At 31.8% G+C, this 16618-nt stretch overlaps 1 protein-coding gene across 1 annotated transcript; it reads right to left on the bottom strand.

The window, feature by feature from the left end:
* Window positions 1-1171: 1171 nt before the first annotated feature.
* LOC139529843 (uncharacterized) lies at window positions 1172-15598 on the bottom strand. The gene is made up of 6 exons (XM_071325770.1): window positions 15482-15598; window positions 9238-9297; window positions 5111-5449; window positions 3291-4433; window positions 2672-2762; window positions 1172-2065 (listed from the first exon to the last, which is right to left on the bottom strand). Exons 1-6 carry the CDS (start codon window positions 15579-15581, stop codon window positions 1579-1581), a joined length of 2220 nt encoding a protein of 739 aa, XP_071181871.1. The 5' UTR covers window positions 15582-15598; the 3' UTR covers window positions 1172-1578.
* Between the last annotated feature and the right edge of the window lie 1020 nt (window positions 15599-16618).

Genomic DNA, 16618 nt, shown 5'->3' with positions numbered 1-16618 from the left:
TAAATCCATTCAGGTTTCTTTTTTTTTTCTTTTTTGAAAGGTAAGTAACCCCGTTATGCCAACAATAAGAACCTGTTAGCTTTAATTGTGTTTTATGAATTTATTTCAACCTTTCATCATTAATTTTTTCGTCTGTTGAATCCATTCAGATTTTTCCTCAACACCGTGTTGTTTTTATGAATAGTTGTGTCATCATGTTTGTTTTGAAAGGGGAGTTACTCCTTTCTAACATCCCATATGGTAACTAACCATGTATGGTTGCTAACCCTATATGTTTTAGGACACCCTATATCAAATATACATTGTCATCAAGTGTAGTCCTTTAACCAATCAAATCTCTATAAATCCACAGAAGGTAAGATAACTATCTATAGATCTCTTGCTGTTTAGGTAGATATGAAACTACACATCTCCGGCTCTCTACATTTTTGTAGGGCGGCGGAGCCTATTTCATACACGGTTAGTAGTGGTGTTACGTCCCTTTATAAAAACAAAAAGGTACTGAGAAAAAATCGTAAAGGTTTCAACAGACGAAGAAAGTGATGATTAAGATTGAAATAAATTCATAAAACACATTTAAACCTAACAAGTTGTTATTGTTGGTATCTGTTTTTGTAAGATCAATGAAAGTAGTTTCTTAATGCTAACAGTATTGAAGACTTGCTCATTTTGATAGGAAACTAGTCTAAATTTCACAAGTTCAGATAGTCGGTAAGATAAATTCGTTACATAGTGTGCTAGTGACCTAATACGGTATATATGGGATCAGAAAATTCCATATGGGGATTCGAGCTTCGCTCTCACCCCATATGGAATTTACTGACCCCATATATACCGTATTAGGTCACTAGCACACTATGTAACTAATATTGTCTGTTTGTCTTTTTCTGTTTGAGCCATGGCGTTGTCAGTTTATTTTCGATCTATGAGTGTGACAATCACAAACATATTCAAGACGAGTCGTTCAAACTTGGCTGTTGGAATATACAAATGAAGTATGTAAACAGTTACACTCATAATGTAGTTTAACGTACTGTTAAACGATTTGGATTTTTTTTAATCACTAGATACTTAAAAAAAACAGTTATATTAACAACATATTCATATAACTAAAATACAACCACGTGTGGTTAAAATTTTAGAAATTCAGCAACCGTTAATGCTTGTGCTATACTACAACTATTTCAATGTTATTATGACATTTACAATATGAACAATACTATTTAGGCCAATACAGATAATATGTCATATATGCAAATGATATAAAGCAAAAATAAAATTTAATTTGCTAGTTACATTTACACATATATATTCATTAAGTAGTATATTGTTTACATTTGATACATATTTGAAATATGCATACAATTCAATATTATAATCGAAAGTGATACTGCTGTTATGTTTATGGTCTTTACAATGTATCAGACTCTTCTTTCATTGCAAAGTTCACTGAGTGATGTCACTCAAATCGTTTCATTTTTCTTTATTCGAATTGGACAAATGATATGTCGATGGTTATGATTGGTGTTCAGGAAAACTATTCATTGAATTTAAATGTTATTTTTTTTCACTCAAGTTCTAACTTTTAAACATAACCTCGGCGTAATCAACCGAATCGTTATTTGGTTCATTCGGTTTTTCGGTAGTTGAAGGGTGATAACTGAATTCTAGTTCAGCATATTGTAATCCATTATTATTTGCTGTGTCAGGTGTTGTTGTTTCTGTTTCTTGTGAAGGTTTGGTTGTTTTCTCTGCAGCAGTATGACCCTTCACACCACCAATGACACTGTCCGTTAATTGTTTCTTCTTTGGTTTATCAACAACAGCATACAAACTATCGGGTTTAATGTTAGGAATATCTATATGTTTAGCTGCAGATGGTTTGTATTCGTCCCTTTCACTGCAGTCAGGTTTGTGTTTTGACGACATATCTGCTTGTCCGTTTGTAAAATTTATTCCATTCGTTTGATTATTGACAGAAGTATGGGTAACATTCACTGTGGTATAGTCATTATCTTCACCATGTAAATATGATTTTAGTTCTATGCCTTTACTTGTTAAATGTCTGAAAATAAGATATTGTAGTTTCATATATAAAAGATTGACACTTGATTATAGATCTAACCACAAGTGTAACGCCATTTTATGATCATGTGCCTGTTCGAGGTAAAGAACATCGACATTGTGACTGTCATGTCGGACGCAAGGCAAATTAGCAAAACATTCAAACTTCTTGAACATATTGACATCGATATTATAGCTTATATATTTATATTTTATATTCTGTAATCCGTTCATCAGTATATTATATCCTTATTGATAATAAAATCATCATAGATACCAGGATTAAAATTTTATATTTACGCCAGACGCGCGTTTCGCCTACAAAAGACTCATCAGTGACGCTCGAATAAAAAAAAATTAAAAGGCCAAATAAAGTAGAAATTTAAAGAGCATTGAGGAGCGAATCGCATCAAACAAAACGTATGCTGTTATGGTTTAACATTGCACAAGAAATTTACTCTGTTCTATTAAGCTGTATATATGATTTCAACTATCAGCTGTATTCTAATTTTTATCAGAACATTCTATTCTTAGATAATAGAAATGTCAACCAAACAACCCTAAGAAATACTCCAAATGTGTTAGGGGCTTTTATGTTTAAACTTACTTTTTCCGAATGGTTGCTCCGATAAGAATTATAATAATGATGACAAGAGCTCCACAACCTACTCCTATACCTATATACAGGTTCTTGTCATCTGTAAATATAATCATAGTGTGTTCTATCACATATAAACATGACTTTACATTATTTGATAGTTATTGATTCAAGCTTTAAACTCCTTCTTTTAATTTGTTAGAATTGATTTATTTAACAAATTTAGCATTCAGAAGAAATAGTTGCTAACATCCCTGTCATTTTGACTCGGGGGGGAGGGGCTAGTTGTCTCATTAACAATCAATCAAATCTCCTTAATTCTGTACAGTTTTTCTAAATCAATTTAATGCAATGACTTGTTTTGAAGGTTTATGTCAATCAATTGTGAAATAAAGGACCCATCTGTTTGACGTATACCTGGTAAGAACACAAAGAGTTAAAAAATTTAAAAAAATATAGAAAATAAGACACAATTTTCGTGCTTTTAAAACATCGATATGTGTACATTGTAACTACACATAAGGTACTAACCAGTAACAATATAAATAACTCAACATAAGTAAAGTTAAAGTGAAAGGAGAAAACAGATATCTATATAACGGAAAAGAAACAACTATCTAAAACATACCAACTGTTTGATCGTTGACTAAAGTAGTGGTTGGTTCAGGAGGTACTGTGGTATTTATTTTGGTTGTGCTCCTGGTGTTCATTGTAGAATCTTGCGTGATTAGTGGTGTATTAAAACTGCTTTCAGTTTTGCTGGGATCCGTAGTTCTAAGGCCTTCTACTATGCTTGAAGTCACCTTAACACTGGAATCGGTGCTTTTGTGAATTTTTGTTACCGCGATCATATCAGCGGTTGTATCGGATGAAAGCTGTGAAGTTGATAAAATTGTTTCGAGTGCATTTTTCATAGAAGTTGATTCCGTGGTTGTTGTTTCAAAGAGCATACTTGTGTTTGTTGTCGCAGTTGATTCAGTAGTCACACTGAACAGGTGCGTGTATGGTGTTTTTGTATTAGTGGATTCAGTAAATGCAGAAGTTGAACTTCCAGCTGTACCAATATCGGTTGTATTAGAGACATTATGATAGTTTTTTGTGTTTCTCGTAATGTCCAGACTAACGTTTGCACTGACTTCAGATTCTGTAGGTGTAATATTAGTGTTTGTGAAGTAATACTGTGTCGTCAAACTTTCTGTAGTTTTCACGGGAGTAGATCCAGTACTGGGACTTTTTGAAATCTCCGTACTTGATTTAGAATTAAAAGTAAATGGTGTTGATTTTACTGATGTCCTCTCAGTCATTTGAATACTCATCGCTCTACTGGTTTCGGTTGGTTCCGTAGTCGTTATCATATCAATCATTTTACTAGTCTGCAATGCTTTAGCTGTCGAAGATGTGGTATCACTTTTAACATCTGTAAGTGTAGTTGATTCTTTAGTTGAGTCTTCAACAGATTTAGTTGTTTCAGTGTTTTCCAATTCAACAGTCGCGTTTTCTGTTAAAAGTACTTGAGTAGCTGTGTGTGGATCCAAATGCGTTGTAGAAACTGTAGGTGTTATTGTATTCATTAGTATACTATTAGAAACAGTTTCATGCTGCGATGTCAAAGTTGTACTGGTCTCTTTTAACATGTCGACAGTTGTAGTCTCTGGTGAATAACTTGATATCATTGTTGAGGGGTCAGTCGTTGATAATATACTTGAGTCATACATTGAGGTTGTTGTAACATAGTTTGAAAAGCAGGATATTTTAATGGGTTCGTCGGTGTCTGAAAAAAAATAATAGCATGCTTAAGAGAAAAAGAAATAAACAAACTAATAGCTTTGTATTATTCAATGCCACCAGAAGTAGCATGATTGATCAATTGAACAGCAAAAAATAGATAAACAAATCAAATATATCTTGCAGTATTGTTTTTGCTCATTGTTGAAGGCCGTATGGGGAGCTATAGTTGTTAATGTCTGTGCCATTTGGTCTCTTGTGGATAATTGTCTCAATGATATTCATACAAAATCTTCTTATCTTTATGTTGAAAAGAATATGTTTTTGCTCATTGTTAAATGCTTTACGGTGACAATAATGATACTAATAATAGTATGGATAATTTAAAAGGACTATTAAATTTTCGTGGATCGTATCCAAACTTACGGGCTGTTTTGACAATAAGAATGAGATATCCCCGTTTGTAATAGAGGTTACAGGTACAAATTTCTAAATCAATCTTTGTATCAATGAAGAAAAGCAGTAAAAAATTTAAATTATTTGTCGTAACTAAATCACGGCCTTGCTTGTGTTTAACATAGATAACGAGGATTGACATATGAAATATTGTTACAGACACGGACAAAGCTAACAAGTAGGATTTATTAGTTAAATTCTTAATAAAGAGAAAAGGCGCTTTGATGATCGGGTTGTTTTGATTCGGTTTTTTTTAATTTTATTTACCAAAGTATACCAGTGCACAATATCTGGTATCTTCAGGTTCTGATTCCTTTCGTAGGCTTATCGGTATATCATTATCATCCTGTAGATTCAATGATCCTAATACCCTACACGACATATGGTTACTCTCGCCATTGTCTTGTTTGGCGACAATCTTACTTCCACACCAGGCTCCACCCTGAATAGGGGATGGAAGGAAATTGACGTTCGAGAATACAATCTTCTTTGCTTGACCTCTCTGTGCTACACATGAACAAACATTGTCTGGGATAGTATTAGCAAAGTACCCATCTAAAACTATACGCACCCCTTCTGCTTCGCTGTTGGTACAGAACGTTGCAACTGAAATATTTCAAATTTGTAACTTTTTTGTAATTTTCAAATTAAAGGAAAAAAAAGAGTTATTCGTCAATGTTTGTAATTGTCTGTTTGATAAAGCGAATGGCAGATTTATAATTATTGTCAGAGAAATGTTAATGGTGAATAAATAATGTTCCTCTTTAAATGTATAATGTATTTCCAGAACATTTGGGTTTCCAGTATATATAAGAGATTGGAATTTTTCTAGACACTTGTAAAATCTGTTTTCAAATTTTTATATTACTGTGAGAAGAATATGTCGTTACAGGCGGAATAATAGTTTACCGCCATACTAGTATCTGACTCTACTGGACTTTCTGTTGGCGGTCTATAATTTTCCAATACTATATATTTTTAACACCCAACGATACTGCTGTCTTTGAGCTATTTTAACACCGACTTGTACTGCTTGGTAATTTTGTCGTCACTATTTTAACCACTGATTCGGTTATGCTGTCTCCGGAGACGAGTTTCGACAATTTATGTTTTCTTTAAAGATGCTCGAAGCACAAACAATTGAGAGCCCTAATCATATACATATATTGAAGAGCTGATAAAAGCAAAAAGAACAAACGCGAAGTAAACTAGATAAGATAAGATAAGAAAACTTTATTTTGATTCGGCATGAGTACAAATAAGCAACACAAGCTCTAAGGAGCTTTTGACCGAATATAAAAACATATAAATAACATAAAAACAGTGCATTTTGACATATAAAACAACCTGTAATACAAAGTTGAATCTCACATACATAGCATGCAATAAAAATAATCAACAAATTTAGAATGAAGTAAAAACATGCTTGACCAGAGCAACCAAAAGCAGCATAAATAATAAAACAGTTTAAGAATTATCTGCAAGCAGAACAGTGACATTCCAAACCGTTCCAGGACTGAACAAGACTTTTAAAATGTGAAAAACTGTTTTGTCCTGAAATGGTTTGGAAGACTGTTCCATAAAGTAGCAGCAGCAAATTTGAACGATTTTTTACCGTAACGGGTTGACTTTACCTGTGGAATTTCAAGAATATTTACATACCTGAAAGAATATTTAGATTTTTTGACATTCACCAAATTTTGTAAGCACACAGGAGCGATGTTGTTTATAATTTTAAAAGTTTCTAGAGCCATTGTTCTTATCCGTCTGATCTGCAAGGAAGGCACCTTAGCTTTAAGTAAGAGATCCTCGTAGGAGCTGGTAAAATCCTCATAAACAAAACGGAGTGCTCTTTCCTGCACCTTTTCTAGTTTTTTGGAATTTTTCTCAGTGCAAAAAATGCCATGCCAAAGGGCAAAAATTAAAATTACTAAGAATAAAAGTATGAAATATAGTAAGTTTACTAAGTCTATCCAAAAATGAGCCTAAACGTTTTAAAACATTTAATTGCTGTGATGCCTTCCTACAGATTGAGCTGACATGAACATCAAAATTTAGCTGGTAGTCTATTTCAATGCCTAATAATTTTACTGTTTTTTCACATGTGAGGTTCGAATTTTGAATATGTATAGATGGGTTCTTTTCAAAGGTCTTTTTGCCAACAGCCAAAACTTGAAATTTGTCAGGATTTGCTTGCATTTTATTTACCCTGAACCACTCAATAAGTATTTTTGAATCAGATTCCAAAGTTGAAATTAATAAATCGAAATCTGGAGTACAAAAAGATAAAGTATTGTCATCTGCATAGTTATATAAACTACCATTTTTAACAAAAAGAAAAATATCATTTATAAATATATTAAACAACAATGGCCCTAGTATCGAACCCTGTGGTACGCCTTTATGGATGATGTCAGCCCAACCACTCAGAACATTGACTTTAATTTGCTGTTTTCGATTAGATAAATAGGACTTTAAAAGAGCAACTGCATTGGGGGTTAAACCATATGCTGATAATTTATCTAGCATAATATTGTGAGGCAGGCAGTCAAAAGCCTTAGAAAGATCCATTAATACTGCTGCAATGTACTGGTTTTAATCAAGAGCTTCTCGCCAGTCTTCTAACACTCTGAGAAGTGTGGTCTGACATCCATGTCCACGTCTAAATGCACACAAAAATGGATTAAATATTTTATCAAAATAATCAGTTAATTGAATTTCATATATTTTTTCAAAGATTTTAGAAAATATGGGTAAGACACTAACTGGTCTATAATTTGTTTTTAATAATGGGTCACTTTTTTTATGAAGGGGGGTCACTTGGGCTTCTTTAAGTTTATCGGGGAAACAATTATTATCAATTGACAAATTTACAAGAGTTGTCAGCTGTGGTGCAATATAAGATTTACAATTTTTCACTATTTTTGCTGGAATACCATCAGCTCCTGTAGCCTTCTTTATGTTTATTTTATTCAAAATTTTTTCAACATTTTCATTTGATACTTTTTTAAATTCAAAATCAGAATTATGTTTTCTGTTATCCAAAATTTCTTTTATACTAGGGTGATTTGAGGGGTCATATACAACATCTGCTCCAATTTTGTCTGCTACTGTGGAGAAAAAATTATTAAAAACATTTGAAACTTCATTTGAACAATTTACAATTTTGTCATTTTCACATAATAAAATTTTTTGCTCTCCACAGTTCCCCTTTTTTGAGAAAAATGGTTTGACTGTTTTCCAAAAATCGCAAGATTTTGACCCACCGGAGCAACGTTCTAAAAAGTATACTTTTATTGATTTTCTCTTTATCTTTGTTACCAAATTTCTTTGTTTTCTAAATTTCTCCCAATTTTTGTCACTCCGGTTTTTAGTATATTGTGAATAAAGCATTTGTTTTCTATATATGGCCCCTCTCAGTTCTTTATTCATACATGGAAGTGGTTTATTTCTTTGACCCCTAGATTTTACAGGTGCATGTTTATTTAATATGTTTTTAAAATCTTCTTCATAATCATCATATATTCTATTTAAATCTTTTTCATTACAATTTTCTGAAATCTTTATTTTCTGTAAATCATTTGTAAATTCATCAATATCAAAAGTTTTGTAACTTCTATATGTTACATCCCTGCGTTTTTGTGCAGGTAAATTTCCTTTCACAACTGTTGAAATAATATTATGACAGTCACTAACACCATTTGGACTATTTATTGTTTTAAAACACAAATTCTTTTTATTTGTAATAATAACATCTACAAGGGATGGATTACACCCCTTTTTAAAACATGTTGGGCCTTTAACCAGTTGGGACAAGTTGAAAATATCACATATATCATGTAGAGTTTGAGATTTTTCAGCAGACAACATGTCAAAATTTAGGTCACCAAAAATAATAATATTGTCATATGACACAAAACATTTATCTAGTGATTTTGTAAAATTTTCAATAAAGTCATCATTTTTCATGGACGGAGGCTTGTATGCGCCCATAATAAGCCATTTGGCATCATTTATATAAATTTCATAGCAAATATTTTCAAGTATTTTCAGACAACGAGTAAGAGCTCTGCGTGAGTGAGAAGCATTCCTTAATTGAGATTTCCATAAAACAATACCCGCATTTTCCAATCTATTTTTTTTTTAGACTTTTATATGTTGAAGGCCTTAGGGTTGCCTATAATTGGTTACATCCACATCATTTGAACTATGGAGGATAGTTGTCTCATTGGCAATCATTCTACATCTCCTTATTTTCATATGAGGTGAACTCTAGAAATTTGTTTAATACACTGTTTAAAAAACAGATAAAGATTTATCGTTTTCTTGGGCAACAGATCATAGATACGTTTTGCCTATGAACAAAAAATAATATTGTCTCTGTATTCACTTACCTGGGAGGTTCTCAGAAACCGATGCATTGGAACACTTGGTATACTCGTGGACGGCTAAAACTAAAAAAATAACGTCAGACTGAATAATGGAACACTTGGTATACTCGTGAACGGCTAAAACTTAAAATATAAGTGAGACTTAATCATGGAACACTTGGTGTACTCGTGGACGGCTAAAACTAAAAATATAAGTATCATTTAATTTAAGAAATGAAATCAAAAGTCATATAGGTATACATGGAGACAGGACAATGTTGTTAAGCCCTCTCCCTTTTTTCAAAGTCCGTTATCATTTGTTTTCTGTTATATTCCATTATTTTTGCATTTCTGTATACTATGAACAGAGACTCTGCTATGAAAATACGTCTCCATATTATAAATATTAAAGTGTATTTAATTTTCTATTCTTCCGGCTCCATAGCGATCACTGCTATATTATATAGAGTGTCTATATATATACATTATAGTAGTATTTTAATCATAGTATACAGTACTTACAGATAAACGCAAAAGTAATAGTCCTGTCCTCGTCCGAGTAATTATGAAAATTATGTGCAAGTTAAAACCGAGGTATAATAGTAGTGGTTCTTACGATCTAAAAACCACGATATGGACAACACTCTGATTGGCTTATTTATTTTTCATTTTTGTTATCTATCATACGATTGGTTCTCAATGTTAAAACCGGTAGTCATGTCTGACATAAAAGTCAGTCTGATGACGGAATGAATATCCGGACGCCTTTATGTGTCAGACCACCAATTACTCCCTCCAATTTAGACTATTTTTTATTTTCTGACGGTGTGAACACAGAGAAAATTATATCTTGAAAAAGTTTGCTATGTATTCTAACCAAATGAGAAACGTGAAAATTTGCATTTGTGTTTAAACCATCAGATAATGAAAACATCCCTCACAAAATTTATGACCAAATAAACCATAAAACTTCACATTTTTCTACATCTAATTGTGTCTATATTTAAAAATCGGTCAAAAAGTCAGTTGGTAATATTTTTTTGAAAATATCAAATTTAGTTGAAATGATAGGCATTTTGTTGTGTGGGAACTCACTGTTGTCCAATGTGTTTTATACCTAAAGACTTATGCGTGAAAAATCAAACACATCTACAATTTAACCTTACATATTCTTTATAAGATCATCAAATGTAACAGAAATAAACTTATTACTATATCTTAATATTCTTTGTAAATTATTCGCCTGTAACAATTATCTATTTTACAACTGAGCATAGAAAACATTCAGTTTTCTTAACACATCTTTATCTAAGAGATCAAATGGTTAGCTACATACTTTTATGTCACATGTTTGTGCAACTTGTTTATCATCACTGTATTCATTCAAGATAAAAACGTTAATGCGTTCTTAATTGTTGTACATTTGTACTTGTTTATCAGCTTGAGTTTATTTAAAATATTGATGGTTATTGGATGCAATTGTCAGATTTGACATTACAGAATTTGTTATTGTGTTAATTTATTTATTCGTGTGTTGGTTTGAGTATTTGTTAGATTGTTAAGTTGTTAGATTGTTTTTTTAATTTTTTGTTTAATATTTTGTTTATTTATTTGTTTTATAATGGTCATTTGAATTAGGCAGCATCGAATTTTACATAATGCTAACAAGATTAGAATAATTTAAATTTAGCAATACATAATCATTTTTTTTACATCTAAATATATTCGATATATACTTAGAGAAGGTATGATGAATGGTCAAATGTGCGCTAAATCGAATTATATTTCAGATTGTTTTTATTGCCTCCTTTAAAATCAAATCATTAAGAATTTTAATGCTTGGCCAATTTTTGGACCAATTAGTACTTTCTTTTTTTTTTTTAAACTTTTTATGCTTTTCCAAGTGCTTATTGTTTAGGAAAAGTAAACGTTGACGATATGCATAAATGTATTGCGATCAATAAATTATTGTATTGTTACGTTTGTTTCTCTTATCTGTTTATTCAAACTTAAATCTTTCAGAGAAAATGTGGAAGCGGGTATAATTGTATTGATTCAATGTAAATCAAACATAGAACTTGTGTCTGCAAATCGTCAACTATTTTTTTTTGTACAGCACGATAAGGTATGAAAGTTCATGGCAAGAGTTTTAGTATAGATAAACTGAATCCTGGTGAGTTAATTTATACTTAAGTAAATGAAATTTATACTGGTTCCATGAACACTTGTACGTTATCGTGCTATACAATAACATTAGGCATTTGTTTTTAAACTACCGGATTTGGCGAAAACTACAGTTGTCGCCCATACAATATTTCAGTTATTTAAGATTCAAAAATACGACGACACTACGAACAAAATTGATCAGTTGTGATAAGTTGAACTTATAAAATGTGACAACTACGTTAAACAGAAGAATGATAGTGGAAATGAGTCATGCCCACTAATACAAAGGTAATTAAATGTTTGATGAATTAGGATTGGGATTCATAGTGCTTTTGATGTCATTGTTTACTTAAACTGCCAACAAATTTGCAGAAATGAAACTTTTGGTGATAGGGAAATATATTTAGACCATTTTGAGCCAAAATTCACTTGTCTATGGGTTTGCATTAAAAATTCAGGATTAATGCGCTATATAGTACACTAATTTAAGATTTCCAGAAAACCGGGAGTTATTTTGGTAGTACCTGTCTTTTCAAAATCAGAAATTTGTTACAAGACTTTAAACATTGGTTGAAAATTGGCATGTAGGAAGGTGATACATGTACAATTCAGGATATACCTGGTTTCCTTGAAGTTAAACTTAAGGTAAAATATTTAGAAAGCTGTGAAAATTGCAAAATTTGGTTGAACAGATAGGGATTTTTTATTGGTGGTCTGACACCTTTATTTTCGTTTTTCTCCCAAAATAACCCAACTGAATAGTCAAAAGAATGGATAAAAAATTCAACTATGCATGGTACATGTAGGACACAGGCATGATGATCAATTTATTGTGGGAGGAAGAGAAGCGACACACAAAATGAGGTCTTCTCGTTTAATAGTATAGATGTTTCTGTAGGCTTTTCAACCATGCATAGTCGCTCTTTTCATCCTCGCTTATGATTATTCAGTTTTTGTTATTTTGGGAGAAAACGAAAATAATTTAAAAATACCTATCTATTCTACCAAATTTCTACAATTTTTCACAGCTTTCTAAATATTTTACCTTAAGTTTTACTTCAGTGTTTCTGTTGTTTCGTTGTTTTCCGCTTATAGTTGAAGTGTTTCTCATTGTTTTAGTTTGTAATCCGGATTTGTTTTTGTCTCAATCGATTTATGACTTTCGAACAGCGGTATAATACTTCTGCCTTTATTTAACTTCATAGAAACCAGGTATATCCTGAATTATTCATGTATCACCTTTCTACATGCCAATTTTTAACCTTAATTTTAATGCAAACCCATAGACAATTTAATTTTTGCTCAAAATGGTCTAAATATATTTCTCTAATACGAATAGTTTTATTTCTGAAAAGGACAAGGTTCACTTATGGCACAATATGGCCTAAAATATCAACTTTATCATAAAACCCCAAAAAGGTCACAATTTGATTCGTAAATGGGTCTATTTCAAAATACCTAATGCTAAGTAAATCAGTTCTTTTCATAAAAGTACATAATATTCTCCAAAGTAGGCTCATTTTTGGACATTTTGTTGAAATATGGTAAATTTGTTCAATTACCTGAAAGCTTTGGAAAACATTGGCCGCCACCTACAATCCAAAATGTTTTGAAGCCAAAAGATTCGAATTGTGATATAGAATTCATCAATAGAAAGACTTTTTGGATCATGGATGGAGGCCAAGGTTAATTATTCCAAAAACAATTAAAATTGGGGAAAAATTTGACCAAAATTGACCAAAAATACAAATAATGTATATTTCAGGGGTCATAGCTTCATAAATTTAAAGGGAAAGAGCCAATAAAATATATTTTCATATTGATAGTAATGTCACAAGTATTTCTATGCAAAATTTGTAATTTATTAGCCCGATTTTAAAAACGTCAAAAATATAGGGTCAATTTTAACCCTTCGTGAACCTTCTCCTTTGTTGGTTATTTTCAGAAAACCATGACACCAAAAGCACTATATTGTGTCCGAGTAGGGCTACTTAAATTGGAGGGAGTAATTGGTGGTCTGACACCTAAAGGTGTCCGAATATTGTTCTGTAATCTGACGGACCTTTTCAAGTGAAAGACAAGTCAGAACAATTGTTTTTGCGGTTTTTTTTCTGTATATTATAATCAAACATATACTATAAATAAAATATATTTCCGATTCACTATCAATTCCAAGTTCACTATCCGCGGCTGTCACTGATATATTATATAGAGAGTCTATAATGATTATAACCACCTAGGATAGTAAACTTGGAATTGATAGTAAATAGCAGATACACTTTGTTCATAGAATACAGAAAAAATAAAAAATAAGGGATTTTGGGAAAAAGGGGAGGACTAAAAAAGATTGCCCTATCACCAAGTTCCTATTACTTTTGATACTTTCCTGAAATTCTTCAGTCATAAAATCTTTTACAAAATCATCCTACAACAGTTAACATACTTTAAACCACGCCTTAAATGCTTGTGTTCTATAGTGATATTTATACGAACGTCCCAAATAAAAATCCTGAAACAATGTAATATCGTATGACAAAGTCTTAACGTACAAAATGTATTAAACTCACAGGGAAGTGTGTGTAGATGAATAGTTTTATAGTTTTTAATAATATCACTTACAAATTTCAATTGTGGTATTTAAAAACATGTAATTGATACTGTCAACAATAAAGCAGTCAATCTTCAAGTTTACTTTGACCGATATTAGATATAAAAAAAAATAGTAGTCTAAATAATAAGTTCAGGGGATGCATTTACAAACATTTAAAAACAAAATAGTTAAATTATATATTCAACAAACATTTTAAAATCTTCTAAATCACTGCACATGTGCATAGTGTTCTTCTTTCTCTTACTGAGATGAGCATTTACACGGGGTATAACCATCGGACAGTTCATTCCGGAAGTTGTTAATTATGTAGCAACAAAACGACAATCTCAAAGGGTCAATATATATAATTATATGCAGATTATCTATATACATATTTCAAATACAAAAGTATATCTCACACATTTTAAGTGAGTAAAGTCGTCAATGTAAATTATGAAATTCCAAATGTAACTCTCAATCTTTTTAATCTCTTTGCCATCTTTCAAACAAAGGAAAAGTATGTAAAAATATATCAGGCCTAGATAAGCATCTGAATAGACTTACAAGTCTACAGAACATAAACTGTACATACAACACTAACAAACAAAAAACAAATTACAGTTGTCTGTCACAATTCAAGTACATGCAACTAACTCAATTAAAAGGTATCACACTTATCGTGTTTGTCCAGACTAAATGAATCAGCCCTCATGAAAAGTTACTGCTTATAGTTGTAGAAAACGAGAAAACTAACGGCCTTATTTAAGTTCACAATAATGAACAAAAACAAATTTGTAATACAGCAACTAACGACAACCACTGAACTACAGTCTCCTGACTAGGGACAGGCACATACATAGAAACATATGTACTCGACATCCCAACAACAAAAATGCATTAATTAAAGATCTGAGCGTACTCGCAGTTACAGACAACTTGTTCAGAGCCAATATCAACTTATAAAAATAATCATGCATCCAAGACTAGATTACCAATTAGTTCACATCCAACATCCAATCGATACACATCAAACATCCAATGCATTTAGTGTAAAAACGTCAAAATAAGTCCGAGAAAAAAACATAACTTTTGATGTAAAGATGAATGCGCGAGTTATGTATCGACAGATTGTAGTTAAAGGAAAAAAGGGCGACTTTATATTTATCATCATTGCTTCGATACGCAGAAACGTCCGGAATTAACCTAACAGCGGTTATACCACGTGATTTAATGAACCTTTAATGACTGTATAAAACTGAGTTGACCATGTCAAACAATTATGAAAGGACACGGCATACATATAATTACATTCGATTAAATTACCATCACTATTTATATAATTACCGATCAGAAAGAAACATTTTTCCATTATCTTATCATTAATTATCTTTATCATTCTTTTACAAGATACAACTATCTTGGTTAAGTTCTTTCAGAATAACATGAATAATAAAATTTACGTTTTCCTGTAGTATTTGCTTTATTCTTTTTTTGTTTTGTTTATTAACTTGCCTTGTATGGGTATGTAAATCCACAATAAGATCGATCCTAGAGGGAATGTATCCATTATCTGACAATGATGTACACAAGTAGAAGGAAGTATGTTACACATACAGATGGGTTGGACCATTTAATACATGTAATTGTACCCGATAAAGTAAATTGTAAAATGTAATTGAAGAAGACAACAATTTAATTTTGAGAACGGCTTTTTGGTTCAAATAAATAATGGGCTCATTCAGTTTATTGTAGATATCTATTAACAGCAATTTTTGTCGAACTTTCTTGAAATCAGTTGTTTGTAAAAATAATAAGAACAGAACGAAAAGACAAACACCACTGTATAAAACCTTTCAGAGAAAAATTCAGAGCATGAATCACAATAAAAAAAGGGGGGATAAACGAAGGCTCTTCATTTAGTAAACCCATTCTTGCTCCACCACTGGCACTCGTCGTGTTTTTCAGTGAGAGTAAAAATTCGGTTGTTGATGGTATTCGGTTATGGGACATGCGTAATGGAGAATTGTGGTTGTGGTAAGTGAATTAATACACCCGTGGTCATGTTTACAGAAACAAGAAGATGTGGTTTGATAGGCTGATGAGGATAGGCCATACGACCTTAACCGAAACATCTTTAATATTATAAGGACAACTGGATCAGTATCTACACAAACTATTTGAATTACAAGCACGTGACTGTGTGCTTTTTTACAAAGTACAATTCAAATAATTGCTGAAAAACAAACGTATTCAATAACAGCAGATTATTACTGTAATGGCCTGACCATTAAGTATAACCGACGATTGGGCTCAAGCAGAAAAGACTATCAGGTGCTGATACTTTAATCAAGAGTCAATCTAACAAATGGTAAAAAGCTGAAAAACAAATAAAATACAATTTTACAATGTGTTCAATTAATGTTATTAAAACGAAATGTCAAAGGTAATAGATAGCACAGTCCGTTGAATCCGAGAAAATGTTGTACTTTCAAGAGCAGTTAAATTTCCAGTGTTTCACGGAGAGAATGTTCGAATATGTATAGAGTAATTTGAAGGCTTCAAAAATAATGTTGTAAAGTTAACTCATTCTGTGGTTAGCCACGAATTGTGTCCTAGATGACGTTTGTCCTTTGAAAAGTTCTCCAGAAC

Source organism: Mytilus edulis, chromosome 7, assembly GCF_963676685.1.
Source record: "Mytilus edulis chromosome 7, xbMytEdul2.2, whole genome shotgun sequence".
Classification (NCBI taxonomy): domain Eukaryota; kingdom Metazoa; phylum Mollusca; class Bivalvia; order Mytilida; family Mytilidae; genus Mytilus; species Mytilus edulis.
This window is presented reverse-complemented; position numbering and strand designations above follow the sequence as displayed.